This window comes from Varroa jacobsoni, unplaced genomic scaffold (genome assembly GCF_002532875.2).
Source record: "Varroa jacobsoni isolate VJ856 unplaced genomic scaffold, vjacob_1.0 scaffold_459, whole genome shotgun sequence".
Classification (NCBI taxonomy): Eukaryota; Metazoa; Arthropoda; class Arachnida; order Mesostigmata; family Varroidae; genus Varroa; species Varroa jacobsoni.
The window spans coordinates 25,490-44,701 of NW_019213361.1; the positions used below are offsets into that span (position 1 = coordinate 25,490).

General features: G+C 39.1%; 1 protein-coding gene and 1 long non-coding RNA gene across 3 annotated transcripts in view; one reads left to right on the forward strand and one right to left on the reverse strand.

Annotated features, from left to right (window-relative positions):
* Nep2 (M13 family metallopeptidase neprilysin 2) overlaps positions 1 to 19,212 on the reverse strand; it is a 50,996-nt gene that overhangs the window by 24,788 nt on the left and 6,996 nt on the right. The window contains exon 1 of one of the 2 annotated variants that reach the window (XM_022833490.2): positions 5,918 to 6,618. The exons of the other annotated variant lie outside the window; for it this stretch is intronic. Within the exon in view, the coding sequence (XP_022689225.1) occupies positions 5,918 to 6,009 (92 nt within the window). The 5' untranslated portion in view covers positions 6,010 to 6,618. Of the gene's footprint in view, positions 1 to 5,917; positions 6,619 to 19,212 lie in introns of those variants that run through there. 2 annotated transcript variants of the gene reach the window in all.
* LOC147753473 (uncharacterized) lies at positions 403 to 5,196 on the forward strand. Its single transcript, XR_015311135.1, has 2 exons — positions 403 to 3,223; positions 4,328 to 5,196. It is a non-coding gene; the product is annotated as an uncharacterized LOC147753473 (long non-coding RNA).

Genomic DNA, 19,212 nt, shown 5'->3' on the forward strand with positions numbered 1-19,212 from the left:
ATGTAGCGCAACCGAATCAGAGTAGTTCAGAGAGAAAACGTACTAAGGCCCAAATAAAGTAGCTAAAAAAACGTGTCTAAAAAGCTTCCGAAATTACTTCCCAGGCGATCTAATAGTTATTAATGAATTGTAGTAAAGGAAAGAAACAGCAGTGGCTAGCGGTTCGACTCTTCGTTATAAAAGCTTCAGGACAGTCAACTAATTGTTTTCGAGGAAGTAATAGTAATATGTAGTAACAACAACAATATTAATAGACCCTAATCACGATTGGAGCACTCACAGGTAAGGACCCTAGCTCTGAATATAGCTACTGGACCTGCTTTATATTAATGCCAATCTCGTCAGTATGGCATTACTATGTTTTGATAGAAGTAACGTTTTTTGATTTGTTTTCAACTTTGTTTCAATAATATGAAAACGTGTTAGACATAGATATGCTTTCGGTTTCTACTAAAAACTCTTCGATGAAAACAATAAATAACGGCAGTTAAATGTCTCATCGATTTGTCCGTATATTTTAAGTAACGATATTTACTGATACCTAAGTGACGCTAACTCTACACTGTTATATTAGTATCTGAATGTTTTGCATCTTTAGCTAAATAAATAAATAAAAATAGAGACGTATGCTTTATATATATGTATATAAATGTTTTTTTATATATACGCGTTTCTGATATATATATATATATATATAGGGAACATATACGATTTTTATATTGAATTATGTAACAAGTTTTATGCCGCTTTGAAGCACGATTACGATTATATATTTCATTTATCTTGCTGAAGACTAAGCAGTGATTAAGCACAAACTATACTGCCTAAATCCTTTCGAATCTTACGCTTTCGTAATGCTCTTATGTATTGCTTCGTACAACGTAGGCTGGCAAAAATATAATAATAAATCACCAGAGTTCAAAGCGAACGGAAATCACCTTGCCTGATTTATTGGTGTAAACCAAAAAGGCTATACGCTTGTCATATATCTGCTCAAGTGTTATCAAGTGTGTCCCATTTCGTTATCTCTAACAAGTCGGCTTTCTAAAGCCAACAATACGCAGCTGACAATTCTCGACTGGTAATTAAGCTCCTCGTATTGCGTTCGGAAGACTGGTCCTTTTTCATCTAAGAGTCCAGCATTTACTTTACAATGATCATCCTGTCGATAAGTCGCGATAACAAATGACAGCTTGGACACTAAAGGATTGCCGCTGCCGTAGAAACTATTCAAAGTGAACACGTGTACGTTTTCTGCATGAATTAGCAAGTCTCCCACACTATTCTCGTAACCCGGTTAGATATAGCACAAGGATATTTTGGCCTCCACCCCCTACATTCTATTAACTGCACACCTAACCTAACCTAACGTATTCATTAATCGGATCGGAAGATTAGCGTTATGCACATGTTAATGCAGTAATGACAATCATAACCCAACAGTCCCTATCTGTTTCATGTAACATCAACAGCGAGAACTGTTAGTAACGTAAAAAACAACGCTGTGGACTTTTTTGGTGCCGCAATTTACCCATCAGTTCGCCTGCTGTCCCTCCGACGATGACGGCGACGGGCCGCGCTGTAAACGGTGAGCAGATAAACATATTGGAACGCGTATTTGCATTTGTTCACTTTGCCGGTGACATCTCGGCACAGCGGCAATGGGTGTTGCTGGATTTCGAAAAGCTGTTCCAATTACAATTGCAACATGTCAATTGTGATGTCGAGCCCACTATTACTATCCACCGGATATTGGACGTTGTGAGCATCTAAATGTGGGTTCGTTTGACATTCACGTGCGCGTGTCTGTGTAACAGAAGGTCAAAGAGTCACGGTGTTTATAGCGCTAGCAACCATTTCAAAATCTATATCATCGCCAATTCATCGTTGGAAATTGCAGCTGATGACGCCAAACAACCAACAGGCAACATTTATTAGGAAGACAAAATTTGTAGTATAACAGAACTTCGAATAGGCAAGCGAATAAATACGATCAAAAGTTCGCGGTCACACAGCTTCTAAGACCAAACGTTACTTCCAAGTTATCTAATAAAATTAACAACATTTTAGTATTTCTGCTTTCGTTGTAGACCACTGCATATTACAGTTCCATTATTACATCGTTTCTCGGAACGGCTTTCTCGTCATCAGCGTTTATTCTTCACTGGCAATATTTACCGGGTCTAAAATAACGCTGAAAATAGTAAACGGCAAATTTTAAAGATAGTAACGAAAAACAATAACAATCCGTCCATCTTAATCAACGCGCTCACTGCCCTGCCCGTAGGTAGCCAAATAATTTGGTTATTATCATATTTGTATTACGCTGTGCTAGGTTCATTTCTTCAAGTATCTCTTGTTAGTGGTCCAGGCACATCCAAAGTACTAGGGTCCGGTGGAGGCAGGTCAAATCGCTATAGTTGTACTGGTCCTGGCCATCTTCATGTCACTCATCGGATGCGTCGTCTGCTCTTAGCGGTGACAGTGTACTTTACAAATTTCCACTCGACATCTAACGCGGGGCTCCGAAGCGTCCTGCCTTCAACTAATAACGGCATCATAAGAACACCGTTAACAGCAGTTATACCAGCAATATTAACAAGCAATACGCGGTCAGCGTCGTTGCCAACGGAGCGATCATCCACCGCAGTGTCATGCCACCTGGCTTGTCAAAATTTGCGGCAATCAGAGGTCTAATGTAGCTGTCTTGATGATGATTGATTGACGTAAATAGCTAACAAGGGAGGGAAGACGCATGCGTCGTCCTCATGGCTGTAAAAGTTCACGCAATGTCGAGACACTGAGAAGCAGCGTGTCTGGATGATCACTGCACGAGCGAGTGGCGGCTGCTGCTGCTGTTGGGGATGAAGTGAGCACCATAAAATACATATGCATCGGTTTGATTCCGTGACTAACAGACTATTTAACCTACAACGGCGACACATGCTCTTCTCCTTTGTCATGTATGCTCGAGGGGTTTAAGCGAACGTACGGGTGGCGCAAGAGAGGACTATGTACGTTATGAACGTTTTCACTAGTACCACTAGTTTCTCCTTTTGGACATGCATTGCGGTGTGTCGTTAATAATAGATGATAGTGCAACGCGTACATAGCTTATGTTCTTGTAAGAGATAAACATACTGCATCTGTAGACTTCAGTCGCCGATTCCGCACTTTGAAAATGTTCTGCTTAAACTTTGGGCAAGTTTCAATTGTGTCTCGGGTAAGACATGCTATCATCAATATATATATATATATATATATATATATATATATATATATATATATATATATATATATATATATATATAATTCTTTAAATTAAAAAAATAAATCTTGAACATTAAATTTTACCACTCTGGGAATAAGTTTGGAATGTGATAACTTTCGTTACTGGCAATTGGTAAAAGGCAGTCGTTCATATTCTCTGACAGAAGACACGCGTGTTTAGATATAAATCTACGATAGATTTATGTTGGTGTCTGAGAACGCTCTAGTTCTCATCGAAGCCGGTAACAAATCCTAGCAGTACGCTGAATGCGGCCTGGTCAAAGTGATCGCTCCGGCAGGCCCCAGAAGCATCGTCAAATTTTGTTTGAACGCACTGCTTCTTCGATGAAAGGTTTCAGAGACGGTATTATAGTATGTTTTCGTATGTTGCAAATAAAGAAATATTGTAGCTTGCTGCGAAGACACGTAAAGAATTGTTTTACTCTATAGAGCTTGTGGGCTTTGCGAAAAGCTTCGGACGTTCCTACACCGATATGTGCGATTTCGAATTGCCCTGCACAAAAGGGCCTAGCTGCTGCTCATATCCAGCTTGATTTTTCAATCACACTCGCCACAGTCCGTATTCTCAGCTAACGAAATCTTGTTTTTAAATAGCAAATTCACATTTTTTGCTAACAATGCAGCGTTACTGTGATAGCTGAGGCGGTGGTAAAAACGGTGTCCCGAACAACTTTTTACTTAGTCCCATTCTAAAATCCACGTAAAACGATTTTCTGAAGATTCGCATAAAATGCGGCAGGAATAAGATGAAGAGATACACACTGAGGTTGCGAGCAACCGCACCTCGCGGTTTCAGTCGTGCTGAACAAAAAAGCTCCAGAATTTTAGTTTCAAGGCACTTCAGACATTTGAAAAAATGTTAAGTAGTTTCTCGAACACCCGAAGCAATTTACGAGCAATATGCACACACGACAAGCCTTACTGTCGTTAAATACATTTATGTAGACTATTCATATATTATAATGCTCAGCAATATACAATCCATGTGATCGTCTATTTCCCAAGCATTAACCGGCTCACCTACACTGCGTTTCAGGTATTGTACCATATTTTATGCATATCCGGAAATAGGTTCTTCTCAGCTGAAGTTGAAGAAAGAAGCGCGGCATCGCAGAATAGCAAACGACAGAAACAAATTAACTGAATGAATATTTCCCATTTTACATCCAGTTCTACTGTCATTTAGCATACCTTTAGGCGGCTATTGTCTTAGCACGCACAGAGCGTGCCTACGCCCGGTTTCGAACCTAGAACACCATATGCGTCTTTGCCTACGGACAAGCACATTACATTAACATTGATTAATCCTGGACAAAATAGTACGACAACTAGCTGTTCTTTCTCATCCATTAACTGTCCGCTGTTGTAGACGATAGCTACCTTATAATAAATGCGAACGTTGACTTTCGTAATTCCGTTAAGCCTTTTTAGTTTGTTGTAGAATAGCATGATCTAGAATCTTTACGTGTCTATAAACGTCAGCTTCAAACCAAGAATGGGTAGGGTACGTATATTGTTTAATAGCTGGATAGCATTGTGTTGAATCACAAAGTCTACCGATATTTTACGCGCATATTTTCCTAGTAACTCCTTTTACTATGTGCTCCTTGGCACTGTATATTTTGCAAATGAGTAGAAGTTTCAGTATTTCTTGAATACTAACGACAGAGCAAAAACATACATTACGCAAGCAAAACCAATTTCCTAAAGTTAGTAGTTTAACTGAATCTATACGCTTTCCTATGTACTCGAGTTATGACGGACTACGCACAGTTAACTGCGCGGTTAGGTTCTAACCTTTACTAGAGCTCTGGTTTGTAAATATATTCCAGATATTTGATTCGTAACCATTTGTGTCTCTAATCTACAATTGATGAACTGTTAAATAAACACTCGGAACTATTAAGCTGACTTTTTTCAATTGCTATTGCTAGTTACACAGTATTGGACGAATTCTAATTTCGAAAACACTAGGGGTCGCTGCTTCCAGCCCCGCCAAACGCACACGTTACACGACAAGTGTAATCAAAATAAATAACTATCTGTCTCTAAATTAAACTGAATCGAAACCGCACAAGTTCACGTTGCTAGCTGTTCGTAGGTTTTCTTTTAGCTAAAAGTTTGCTACCTTTACACTTTGGTCGAGTATGGGTCTGGGGGGGGGTCTCGTACCTTCAGTCTTTCGAGTTTTTCGGGTCACTTCGACGAAGTTGCGAAGTGCTTATTCAGATTCGGACTCAGCCTCGTAACGACGCAACTGTCACATGTATTTTTTCTCAACACTACTAGCCTTACAGGAACTATTTAAAGTCATAATAACTATCTAAGGATAACTCGACGACACTTTGTTGTTTGTAAGGTACAATAGGTGATTACTAGCAGTTGTTCCTAGTATCCCGAATAAATTTAGTAATTTAATACGATATTTGAAGCTTCAAATATATAGGTTAATTGAGAAATTGCTGAAAGCACAAATGTTAGTTTGCGAAAAAAACAAAAAAAAAGACGCAGTTAGTACATCTATGGTGAGCTAACTACCGATTTTTCGGCTTAAATATTTCAACAGCAGCCATAATTTATACGCAGAATTAGTGTGTATCATAATGAATGTGTTTTGCTGGCATACCAGTTTGATGTAAGTGCGATGATTCGACTAGTTGAACTGGTCTGTGCACTTTTGAGGCCTTCGTCTATCGTTGTTGAGGCTGACGGCATCATCCTAAGATCTACTTGTTTTCGTTGTTAGTTTAATCGATATAGTAACTTCGGCAGCGATTATTGTTGCGTCGTTTGTTAATCTCCTAAATAACACCGCAATGGGAACTTGTCCACTAGTTTGTTTTTCACTTAACTTCTCCACCATCGGCTATTAATGAAAAAACATCCGGAATTTTACACGCGAAATCGATCTTTAGTTCTGTTGTCGCAGGCAAGATCCATAGGCCGAAACAGATCGGTAAGCACATACTATTGTAATTTCATGTTCTTTAAAAAAATTGTCGTCTTCATTTGGGTATTTTAACTAGGAATTGCAAAGGAAATGTGTACCATTGTCTACCGACTCCACAGTTGGTGAACAAATTTCATACCATTTCGGTTCACTCACTTCCGTAGCGCTTCTTCTCAAGACCACGTCAGGCAGGCGACTAATTGAATAAGAAAGCGTACGCCTACACCACCAGGTAATTACGCTAGACACCAATCACATAGCGGGGCACGAGGGGTTTGTTGCCGAATAATTTACTCTAATCCGTCGAAACACGCACAATTCAAGCCTCACTCAACCACCAAGCGTTTCTGAGCTGGAATGGAGCACCGAATTCCGTTCACATTGGACAGTTAACCGGATGCGGTACTGCTCGCGGGCGATTTTGCCAGGCTAGATTTGCGATTTCAGTGTCCAAGGCATCGTGTCTTTCCCAATGGGAAAGGGCATACCATATCCCTTGCCTCTTTGTATCAGTGCAGTGGACTTCGTTTAACATGACTACAAATCAAAGGCCTACAGCCGTTTTGCTGAACGTGTGACACTTTGTTTTTTTCTAAAAACAAGATAGGTTTATGTCTTAACTGTAAGGCGAATCCTAAGATGTGTCCTGATCAATAAAAAAAAAAATTAGCAATGTTCCTATTGTGGCCTTTTTGACGTACATAATTTTTTGCGTCGTTTATGTTGCGTCATGGATGATGGATACTTCTTGATTGCTATACAGAAAATGGAAGAACTTCTGGCAACGAGATGGATCCGTAAATGAATAACGAATGATTTTTTTTGTCAGTCTATAGTAATTTAACTTTCACATTACATAGTAGACCGATCTTTTCCTTAACGACATAGGACGACAAATATTATCTATTCTTATGCGGTGTTTACATAGCAAGATAAGTGTAGTCTACATTCTGCTAACAGACCGCAGAGCAGGCCATGAGGCTCTACGGATGTTCCACCGATTCGATCTTGCTCTTATGCTGCTTCCTCCGCAATGTACAAAAAGCAATATCCGTGGATTTCTGTGATACTAAACATCAGATAAGCGTATTCCTAAATCTGATGGTTAAGGATTTTACATGACAAAACCGAAGTATATCTTCGGTTCTGGTTAAATAGCATTCGCTTTTTTCTACGTCGCGGTCTGTTTTACAGTCGGACAGAAAGTACATACACAGCTAAAAGAGAAAGGTTCACAATCAAAACTGATGCTTCTTTGACTTTTTTCTTTCTAACGGGAAATATACTTTTACTAGCTGTGAATCTAGCACCTCTTACGCACAAATAAGCGCCCTCCTGTGCCCCTTCCAGACCTTTTGTTTTGACAGAACAGCGCTAGTTTGAAGTAAAATTAGAATCAGCTCCGAACCAAGGCCCAAATATACGTGGTTCAATTAGTGAAGGTTCCGCGCTGCAATACGAATACCTTAAAAGTGAAGTTTGTTGTATACTGTGCTAGGATATAACTTTGTTGACAATTACGCCTCTTTTGTGACGCTAAACAGGGTATGAACGTGATACCGAGGTAGGGTGATTATTGCAACTTGGCGAATCAAACGGAGGTGAAATTGTTCAACAAATATAATATATATATATATATATATATATTTTCATAAGTACTTGTACAAGTTACAAAAGCAGCTTTCAATTGAACTTGATCTTCACTTCCTTAGACTCATGTTGTCTGTTTAACAACTAGTAGAACTTCTTTTCGAGGTTAAAGGTATTCATTAAAGAGGTATATCGATTTGGGTGATTTACAGATCAACCAATTGTTTCTTGTTCATGTGATTCTAGAGATTGCAATGAAGGATTTTTTTTAATGTTTACACTTTGTGGAATAGTCAAACAACTTACAACGAAACATTAACTACCTGTATTATTTCATCACTAAAAGCTAATATAACGATTAAACGTATTTTGCTTTTGGTTGACTGTGATACGCTACGCCGTGAACTAGACACGAGTTCGAAGTTGACTACCTTTAGCCATATCGCCATTATCCACTTCGGTAAATAATAATAACTGTAATATAAATAAAATATCAAAAAATAATCTACGAAGTATTATCTACTTTCTCTAACTTTATTTAATGATTAATCAAAGTAAATCTCGCATTTACCTTTCGTTTAACACAGTTTTATTTTCGTTTACCAATAAGATCATAGAGTAATAAGGCTGAGACAAACTTCTCAACTAATCGACGCTTACCTAATATGTACGTCCAGACACTATTGCCCATTTACACTACCCGCTCACACAAACCCCGTTACTAATTAATGTAATAGCAATACCATAAAGGCAAACAATATCACCATTGAAGGCTTATCGCTATTACATGTTATGATTTATGTATGGCCAATAAATTCATCAGTAACGAGTTGTTATTAGTAAGAATAAAACAAACGGTTAGCTACATTACAGGCGTTAGCTAACGACAACAATGGAATGGACCATAGAAAAGTTTGCTACCAAAGCTATTTCAACAACCGAGTACCCTTTGAAGCACTTAGAATAAGGCGACAAGATACGAGTTTTTCGGTGTCAATCTATCCTCCTTAAATTTTCAGCTAGCCCCGACCGCATAACGGACCCGCACAATCTTTTAATGACTAACCAAGGAAATGGTCGCAATAACAAAGTAATAATACACCTGTTTTCTGTACGCTGCAATGAGCAAAAGTTCTGAAAGGATAGAATCACTCAATGATTACCGTCACGTTATGTACGTGCGCTGAAAAAATATATGAAGCAGATTTTTGATGCAATTCCGATTTTCGGATGCGGGTCCAGTCTACAGAATACAAAAACCGTTTTAGACTGGCGGCAAACAAGGGAAACCGGAAGGTATCTGGGGGAAATCTAAGCCCCTTAGTAGCCTTGCCACAGTGCAACCTATATTGACGGAAAGTACCCTCTCTACATTGTCGAATCATTGACATAGTGCAAGAAAATGACAGTCGTTGTGACTGACGACTTTTAAGCTGAATCCTTTATTTACAAATCCATTCATTAGACTTCTTCGCGCGTTACAGGTTCCGCGACGCTACTAGTTGTGTACGCAAGAGAAAAGGTCGGACGCTGTGAAGCTGTCAGCTTTGAGAATGATTACTGCACAACAACTGCAACATACAGTCAACTATTATAGGACTGTAAGCCACAATAAATTTATAGAAAATGCAATCTCAATTACCAGAATTTGGCATAAAGGGTATCATCAGTCCTAGTTGTTTGCGAACTGCCATAAACTTGAGCTTTGAAAACTCATAATGTCCTGGATAAGAACCGTTGGGCGAAGATAGGCGCTCTTCCGGTTCTAATAAGGAATTCCAGCAAATATCTACAGTATACAGATGTGACTTTTTGTTAAAAATGTCGAGTATAGAAAATTATTATATTAATAGCCATACATGGCAGGTATAGGGAGAATTACTAGGACTTGTAAAAAAAATCTACCAAATTAAATTCACACTTTCATTTTAAACCTATCTTTAGTCAGCTCGTCGCTAGCTTAAAGTTAAATCTCCAACTGACAAAGATTCGAGGTTCCTGATTGAGATATGATATAGGAAAGGGCGTCCATAAGGCAAACGAAGTTCAAAGAGAAATTACTATCGATTACTTTCAGGAGCGTGCGTCTTGACTATCGTTTTGGGATAGCTCCAATATACCCCAAGCTTTAAGTACCAGGAAAAAGAAAAGACTTTCAAGCTCGGCTATTAATATTTGGAAGATTCCAGATATGCCATTTAAGCTTCGTATTATCATTGTATTCTTCCAAATGCGCTTAAAAACAACTAACCACGTGTATATACAAGAAGTACTATTACTTAAGATAGAAGCGAGTCAAATGTCTCATAAAACGAACACTAACTGCTTGAGTAATTATAATTACAGAATAGACAGGTGATTATCTTATTACCTTAGCGTCACCACATTTAACAGTTGCTGAGAACATCGACACAAGTTTCCTTTCGCACACTCGCCGCTATTAACATTAGAAACGTTTATGTCTTAAGTTGTTTTTTTTACTTGATTTTTACATTTAATTTTTGTTGTTTTATTTTTGTTTCTTTGCAGTTCTTCAATTCTGCCAGAACTGCGTGAAAATATGATCTCTGTAGTTAATCAGATCTACCCTTTTTACGTCTTGGAGCACCGCAATCTTGTAGGATACTGGCATTCGCGACAGGTAGAAACAATTTTTGCTAAAGAAAATCATCCCAATGAGCTAACCTACCGCAGTTAACAGAAGCCTGATTTCTTTTGACCAATGACGTTTTCTCTAGTTGACGAACCAAATAGGCAAAAACTTTGAAAACAGTGACCTACTTCATAGGAAGAAGCCTTTGTTTTACACGACGAGAGATACCGCAGCAAAGCCGCTTACATTTACGTTTTATTGCCTGTGAAAAAAAAGCCTATATTAAACATTTTGATAATGTACGCTTGTCAGTAAACAAATAATTTCCGATCACATGAAGCTTTGAGGAGCCGGCAAAATTTCAGGTAAACTTAACGCAGCCATGGTAGCAACATACTATCCATATACAAATAGAACGATAAAAAAAATACTGCAGAGAAAATTCGCTTTAAGCTCGCGGAACTTCGCTTTATCTCGCGCAGGATTGCAAAAGTTTTCAAGCATTCGTTAAATCGGTACCGCATATAATTCACTTGGCAATTAAGTTTATCATATGTTGAACTGATAGTTATTCCTCAAATAGATATTCTTCGGTTTTCGTTTCAGCTAAGACAGCAGTTAAGACTTAGCTACGTCGGCGGAAACAAACCCAACTGACTCGCCCGCACTCGATCCACATTTGTTAAGATCTAGCTTAGTAGTGTTTGGCCGTTCGTAAAGTGCACTGCTCACAGCCTCTATTAAAAAAGATTGTAAGCTTGGTTGAATCCGATAGCGAACGAAACAACACCTACGAGCAATGGTACTTAAGCACAATGGTACTGAACAAATAAAAAAAATTACACCCAATGGCGAATGGCAGAGCGCATAAATGAATAGGGACGTAATTATAATAATGTGTATAATAATTACGTTTCGCAAATCCTTATTTTGGTATAAGGACATCGTGCTTTATTCGCACTTGATCTTTGTCATAATGCCAATCGACATTTATTATCTTTTTTTTTGCAATTATCAACCTGTGAATCAGATGCACAGCTGGAACTTATTTTCTATGTTATAACCAGAACTTTCAGTTTAAATGAAGTATACTAGAGTCGTAGATAGGCGTGAACGTTCGTATTCAAACAGTGGCACCTTGTTGTAGACTCTTAAACCCACCGTTACTTTAATTGAGTATCCGCCTATATTCAGTCGCACAGGAACCAACGTGGGATTGCAGCCTATATCTGAATGGAAGGATAATTAACCCATATGACCCATAAAGTGCTATTAGAAATCCATCTAATTAGATAATGTTCAACATAGCAGTGATCCCATTAGTCATTTGAGTTAGAAAATAACGACTCGGTCTTTATACCGCTGTAAATTCCATTGCAAGAATATAACAAACGGTTTCAGCGATTTCAGTAGTACCATTTGAATATTCTTAGCTTTTACTTAGTTTGCACGCACAAGGATGGAGCCTTGTTTATCTCGTGTTGACTGAAAATATTCAGTAATAAAACAACTCTAGTAGTACAGTTGTTTGCAAGCTGAAAGCAATGGGGAGACCAATGTACCTTTATGTTACACATGTAAATTCCGTTTTTAAATCTGATTGATGTCTATCCTGTAGCATAGTTAAAGTTTTTTTTTTTTTTTTTTATTAAGTAAAGACCACGGTAACTACAGTGCTGACTGTACACGAAAACGGCCCCACGCTTTATTGACTTGTTTATGCACTCTTAAGTTAGTCCTATATCTGGTTTAAGCAAAGTAAAATGTTCAAATAGAGCAGAAGACCAAAAATTAACAAGCAGATAGAAAACGCTTAAAAATAGAGTAAGTATTTTTAATCTTGCATTTTTTACCCTTGTTTATGTTTTAATTTTTTTTTACTTAAATCTAAACATTTCATATCTAATCTATTTGAGAAAGGCTTCGATGAGCCAGCAAACAGTCTTATATAACTTTAGTTACGGTTAAAAGCTAAAAAATTAGTCGTGAGCAGTCAGCAAATTGAAGCCGAATTAATAGAGGCAGTTGGCAGTTGTATTAAAGATGACCCTATGTCTATATACACAAAAAAAGTGACGTATATATCTGTTTTTCTTTGGGCATATGCTTATAAAACCGGTGTCTCTCTCTCTCTCTCTCTCTCTCATCGCACTCATCAGCAACTAGAATGACTTATGGACGATCCTAAATAGCTTAAATAATCTGTAGGTACATGGGGGCGTAGCTTCATAATATGTAATAAACCCATCATATTTTAATGCATAGTTCACCGCTCACAAAAACCTATTAGGTAGGATGCGAATTGTACACATTGTTGCTTGGAGACCTATTCAAATGGTCGATTTGATGTAGTGCCATAAACACGTAAGCGTGATTGATTGATTGACCACGCCATACTAGGCTACATACCTGGATGGTTCATTACTTGGAAGAAGGTCTTCCAGATCATTATTGTTAGTTATCGAAAACACACTTATAGATAACTGCTCAGAGGTACGAGACAATCTTACGCACGTAGAAAGGCTTCGAGCTTCACATAGCGGCTCCGTCCAAGCCCGTAAGTCTATATCGCTCTCGAATCTCGAATGATGAGTCTCAGTCAATCGAAACAGCTTTGATTTAAGAAGGCCAATCATATTAGGGCTTTTAAAACTAGAATGCGCAGAAGTGCACAACAATATCGCCCCGCAGCACAGCCCTTCTTCTTTCAGTAAAAAAGAAAAACTTCTAAGCTATATCTTAAGGCCCGTCTGTATGGCCTAAACGCAGATTGCAGATTGGTTCGCTCGCAGATTGGGCCCGTGTTTACGACCTTCGAGCTCTGCGGAAAGACTGCAATCTCCTGCTTTTGTCTATTTCTTTTTGCAATACAGCGCAATTCACATGAGCTTACTCTGATACGAATCGGGTCATTCTTCCTTGATGAACATTTGAATGAAAATTACACAGAGAAATTTAAGCCGCCAGAAATATGGGAATCGGTTAAAAGAGACAGCGACTGCAAGGGGTGAGTGCATACCTGATAAGTTTCAGACACTTTCCGTAATACGTTAGGTTCGGAGATAATGCTCGTTTCTTACAAATGTATGCAAGAAGGAGTACTCTGTACTTGCAGCCCGCCTTTGCCATTACAATTCCGTGATAAGAATTAATGCGAAAACCTTGAAGATTACCTCCGACTAAACACAGCCCTGGCATAGCTCGTCGAATTTCCCACCCGGTAGATCTGACCTGTCGGCGTACATTCCAACCCAACAGACTGCTGCCTCGATGCGCAGGTACGACATATTCGTACACTCGATTATTTCCACATAGCCGACGAAATAATCGTACTTGTCAACCGCATCGGCAGGCGAAAACGTTCACAAATTCGTAACGAATTAGTTGTGATCGGCCAATTATGGTGGCTGTGCTCATCCTTTTGTTGGATGAGTGTCACAAAGCATTGAACCGTCTGTGAGGCGTCTAAAGGCTTCATGCTCTCACCACTGTTTGATCGATTATTCCACGTACGTCTAGTTCCAGGTAACTTTGGCGATGGTTACTAGCGACAGCCAAGAACCAGCGATGCTCAAATTTCGTGATCGTTTATCGTCTTTACTACGGGAAAAACGGGGCGCACCGAATCATCTATTCGAATTAATCAGGAAAACGTGACCGCTGACTTCGATGGTGGTGCCGTCCAGTGGAATGAATGTATTAGATTCCAGCGTAGCGACCAAACAGACATCGCTGATACAATTGGTCCAAGTAGAAAGAAATCTGTTCCGATCTTCAAGCAAACATTGATATATCAGCTTTATTTTATCAGAGGTTTTCATTTGAATGGCAATACTTCTTATGACCAACGCTTCAGCACTACCTGTGCGATACCTCTGATTCGATAAAATAATCTCAGTGATAATAATGTACAACCAAGTATAGTTTGGATCTTTCGTGTTTCGTTACTGCACCTATTTACTCTGAGCATTTCCAATGGGAAATCTCTTCATTTCGATTGGATGAGTCGAGTGATTGTACTTCAACTTGCTGCAACTTAGGGACCTTGTTCAGATTAAAAGACAGGAAAAACTTTCGCGTCTTTGTAAATAGTCGCTTCAGTGTACGCCAAATTAAAGAAACAGTTTACGTTCCTGAAGGTACGGGACGCGGCACCGGAGCAGCAATACTATATAGGGTGTAAAACTCAATGGGTTTAGATAAATATCATTATAGCGCAAATAACTGAGCTATTTCTCAGCTTAAAAACGATAGTTTTTGCATGCTATGTCCTATTTGAAAGGGGCTGCCCATTGAGCCAAGAAGAAATCTCTGATTCCAGTGTCTTTTTAGGTACAATTCGAATAAGCGTCACTTCAAAGGGATCCTAAATTAGTGCGAGTAGTTCAAATGATACTTTTGTTTAACACAAGACACGCCTGTCATCGTACAAAGCGGAATAGCTGCCACGAACTGTGGGAACGACCTGCTATTTAGGTCGACTCCAATGACAAAGTCATGTACTGCTCCACAAGTTGCTCGTTCACCCCACTCCCTCGAGCAGGAGAATCAAAACACGAGCGGACACGATTAAGCTGAATGGCGAAGAGGCAAAAGGTGTATCCGTTCCTTCAGCCACTGTTGCGAGTGAGAATTCTCTATTATTTTGTGGCTTATGCTCGGAGCACTTCTTGGCTGATTCGCCTTCGCCTTCGCCTTCGCCTTCGCCTTCGCCTATACGAATCGACGAGGAGATTTTTCGTCGCCGTTAAACTACAACTAACAGCGATGGCAACTATTGTAGCCCGCAGAAGCTGTTGCGATACGGTGGCGTGACGCACGAAAATAGATTTCACGGATCAATGCAATAGCCCCGACCAATGTCCAGTGGCCCTATGCCAATCAGACGACAATTTCCAAACATGTAAACTAACAGTCCAGCGAAATATGGACTCGCTGCGAATTCTAAAATAGATGAAAAGGGGGGGACGAGAAGCAAATTGTAGGTTGCTTGACAGTGCCACGATGACGACTGTTAGAGCTGTCGCATTGTCTAAACGCACTATAATTTTCTACACGTTGCTTTCCCAGATTTTGCTTCAGTAACTCAACGGCGCTTTTTTTTTGGTCACTTCTAACAATGGAAATACAGTGGCTTGTAGGGTCAGACAGTTAGCAGAAATGACAAGGGGACATTGTTAAGCTTGGTTAGACGACAGTCAAATGCGGCCACGCACATACACAGCCATTAGCATATCATCATTCTCCTACTAATATATACAACGCTATAATCTATGTTTACTTTACGTAAAATAGACTTTCATGTTTACCGTTGCAGATTTTAACCACACTCTTTTTGTGTGTACACTTGAGGGCCTTGCGGGATTTAACACCGAATTATCGAAAATATCCAATAGATCGAGAAAATACGCGTAGAGAGACCAGATTGAAATCTAAAGTCTTGTAATCCTGTAGAAATCTAAAGCGATAAGTCTTGTACTTCATCATGCTCGCGTTTCCTAGCCGGATTAGAGTGTTTGCGTTGCACATTTGTTCCATATTGTTGAGAACACAAAGGTATTTTTTTTTTTTTTTTGCCTTGCTAAGTTACAATTTCTTTCACAGCGCTCTCCACTCCCGTAGCGTCACTATGACTTCATATACTGTTATTTGTTGTTGCTACGTGTCGTTTACTTGCAACGCTGTCATGTAGCGATGAGATCGTGATTAATAAAGGTTTCAATGAGTGAGCAGACCAGTTAGCACACTGAAGTAAGCACGGTGGAGGCAGTAAATACTACTGACAAAAAAGACGAGAACAGACGATTGAATGATATGGAAAAGTTAACCAGCGATCATATAATCGGTAACAGCAAATATGACCATTACAATAAAAGCGATCACACCACACGCGCGCGACCGCTTTTATGAAAATCTTCAATGCGATCTCAGAGTACCTACAAAGTTTAGGTATTTTTTAGCATAGCATCGACCAATGGTGACTGATTAATGTCGCGTCTTCATTAGGCACCGACGCGTAGCAACTATAGACGCATAGTGAATGGACGAAAAGGTAAACAAATACAAAATCACAAATGTCGTCACATAAATCACTCGAATCTGTCACGACAAGCATCGAGGGTCGTTCACGATGCTTTTCCAGTAAATCGTTTGTCCTGGCATGGCTTTGATGGCGTCTGGCATATGTGAATTATTACGTGAAAATATGGCACTTTAATGCTGAATAGCTGTCTCCGAATAGAATTTCAAAAACCTCAAAGGTGGCACAACACCGAATCAGTTGACGCTAATAATTGAACATTACATTGTATTGCTGGTACGACCTCCACTAGTATTTGTGTTACGTATCTCTAATAAACCACTATATAATAAAAAAAAATATAAAGTACCTCACACGGACAGACGAGCTCCAACCCATACGAACCATTGTGTGCGTTCGCCATCGAAGTTACCGGATAGGCTGACGCTGACATTCAAGGGTAGACGTTTGCTACCGTACGTCAAGCGATGTCTTCGAAGACACTTTTTATAATTTTTCTGATTTAATAACGAATCAAATCTCTAATGCGTACGTTCGGTCCATCGCCGGATTACTGAGCTGCGTTATCATTAGCCTGTCCATTTCTAAGTCAGGCATGTGCATCTATTTCCATACAGATAATAGGTACAGCTTGAATATGTGAGACTTCGTTAATGCGCTGAATGGGAGAAATATATCCATATGTTTACATCTACACCTACCTTATAGAACTGTGTACAACTACATCCATTGTTGTACAACTTCCATACATGGTTATTTAAATAGGTAACATCAGCCGGATGTTATTATTACGTATTTTGCTTCTCTAAAGATCGAACGGTTGCCTTAGCTTGCTGGTGCTTATAAACAAGCCTGGCATATTATATAATCGCGATTTAGTCTTTAATCCGCTTGCTCTGCGGGCTATACCTACCCGTGTTTAAGGAAGTACAGCGTTGTCTATTGTAATTGATTACTGCAGGAATGAAGAAACACGGGGCAAAACCATGTTGCTTAGCCCATTAGATGGTGAAGAATTTTGTCGGACCGCTTGCCATGTTACTGTTTATCTCGCCTGAATTTAGAACTAACGGTTTCCTATCAAATATAAAAATGCTGTGCGATCTATATATACATGTGTAGAGGAAAGGAGGGCTATATCGGGCAAAGTTTTGCTTAACAATCTAGTTAAAACAACAAAAAGAAGAAAATTGATACCAGTGTATGCGTCTCCGGCTTCTATATAATATCGTCGAAGTGGGCCCATTACAACTCATCCATTTTGGAAGAACTATCAATTTATGACACCTATGTCGTTGAGCCGTATAACTCTGCCCGATGAAGCTATCTAGGCTTTGTAGGCCACTGCGAGTCTGTCCAGCTAGAAAGCCAATCAAAGTACTATCGCCAAATTAGGCAGGTCAAGGGTAACAATTTAGTCCACATGAAGCTCTATTGTGCGATGTAAAGCTGGCCTTTGAATGGCACGTCCGCGAGCTATATTTTGTTCCAGCAAAGTGGAGGAGCGCCAGCTTTAGCAGACTAAAGCTGTACAACAGCCGTGGTCATGCATGGCTCCGGTATAATTATCTGCGGCAAATTCTAGTCTGTGATGAGGATTGTTTACGGTGTGCGATAAATGCGCAATTAAGCTAGATATATTTTGCGGCGAAATATATTTGAACTTTATTCTAAAACGACATCTCGTTTTATACCTACATGCTGGAGTCGCAGTGGCCTTCGAATAGTTGGCTTTACGAGAGACAAAACGGGTTGAAGAATGAAGCAATGAGTTTGATTGTTTATTGTTTAGCAATAGAGTACAAATAAAATACTTAGCTGTCCCACAAGTATCGACCGGTAGTCAGGTCAGATGTTTCAGCTAACACGAGTTCTATCGCATGAATTGACATTGATGCCATTTGTAAACTGGAATTTAACTGTAATCGTATGATAAATTTATTAGAATTACGTTTACCTAACAGCTTAAGGGTTAAGTGGAATTTCTGAAATGACTAGCTAGATCACGGTAAAAGTAGAAATGGTATCTTAAATAAAAGTACAAATAAAAAAAATGTGGTACTTCTGGGGAAACGGCCTAGAGATAGTCCTGTCGTTTTTGTTTGTGAAATTCAAACAAAAGTTGACGAAATTTAAGTTGAGAAAAGAAATTTTAACATTAGCTATAAACATCTAGCACAAAAAAACAGCTTTGCAGAAAACTAGTTGATTGCAAAAAGGAGCTCGATGTTTAGATGCCATACCACAGGTGCAGTACAGGCCATTTCTAAAACGTCTTATCACGGGTGATGGAAAATAGGTTACGTTCACTAAAATTATGTTAACAAAAAACATTTACTTTACTGCCCAATCTGTCTCGGTATCTGCAGAACTCTCTTAATTTAGATTCTACTTTATTCTATTTATTTAGAGAAGTGACCATCGAAAACCATCGACCGAAATTGCACCTAGTAATAGAATTTCTTCGTTTGCTTAAAGGCAGTCAACACTTTTCGGTATCTAGGTAATATTAATATGTATACTAAATTTACCAAGTGAGATTTTTATTGCTTCGAACTGTAACAGCAAGGAACATCGGGTCAGGTGAAAAGGTTGAATCTATCTAGCCCGCTTTAGCCTTATATAATAATAAAAGTTTGGAATCGAGTGTGTATATATATATATTATATACAGAGTGCTACAAGCTCAACGACATAATACTTATGTGCACAAGAAGAATTTCATTGACTAGTTATGTCTACAGTCGTA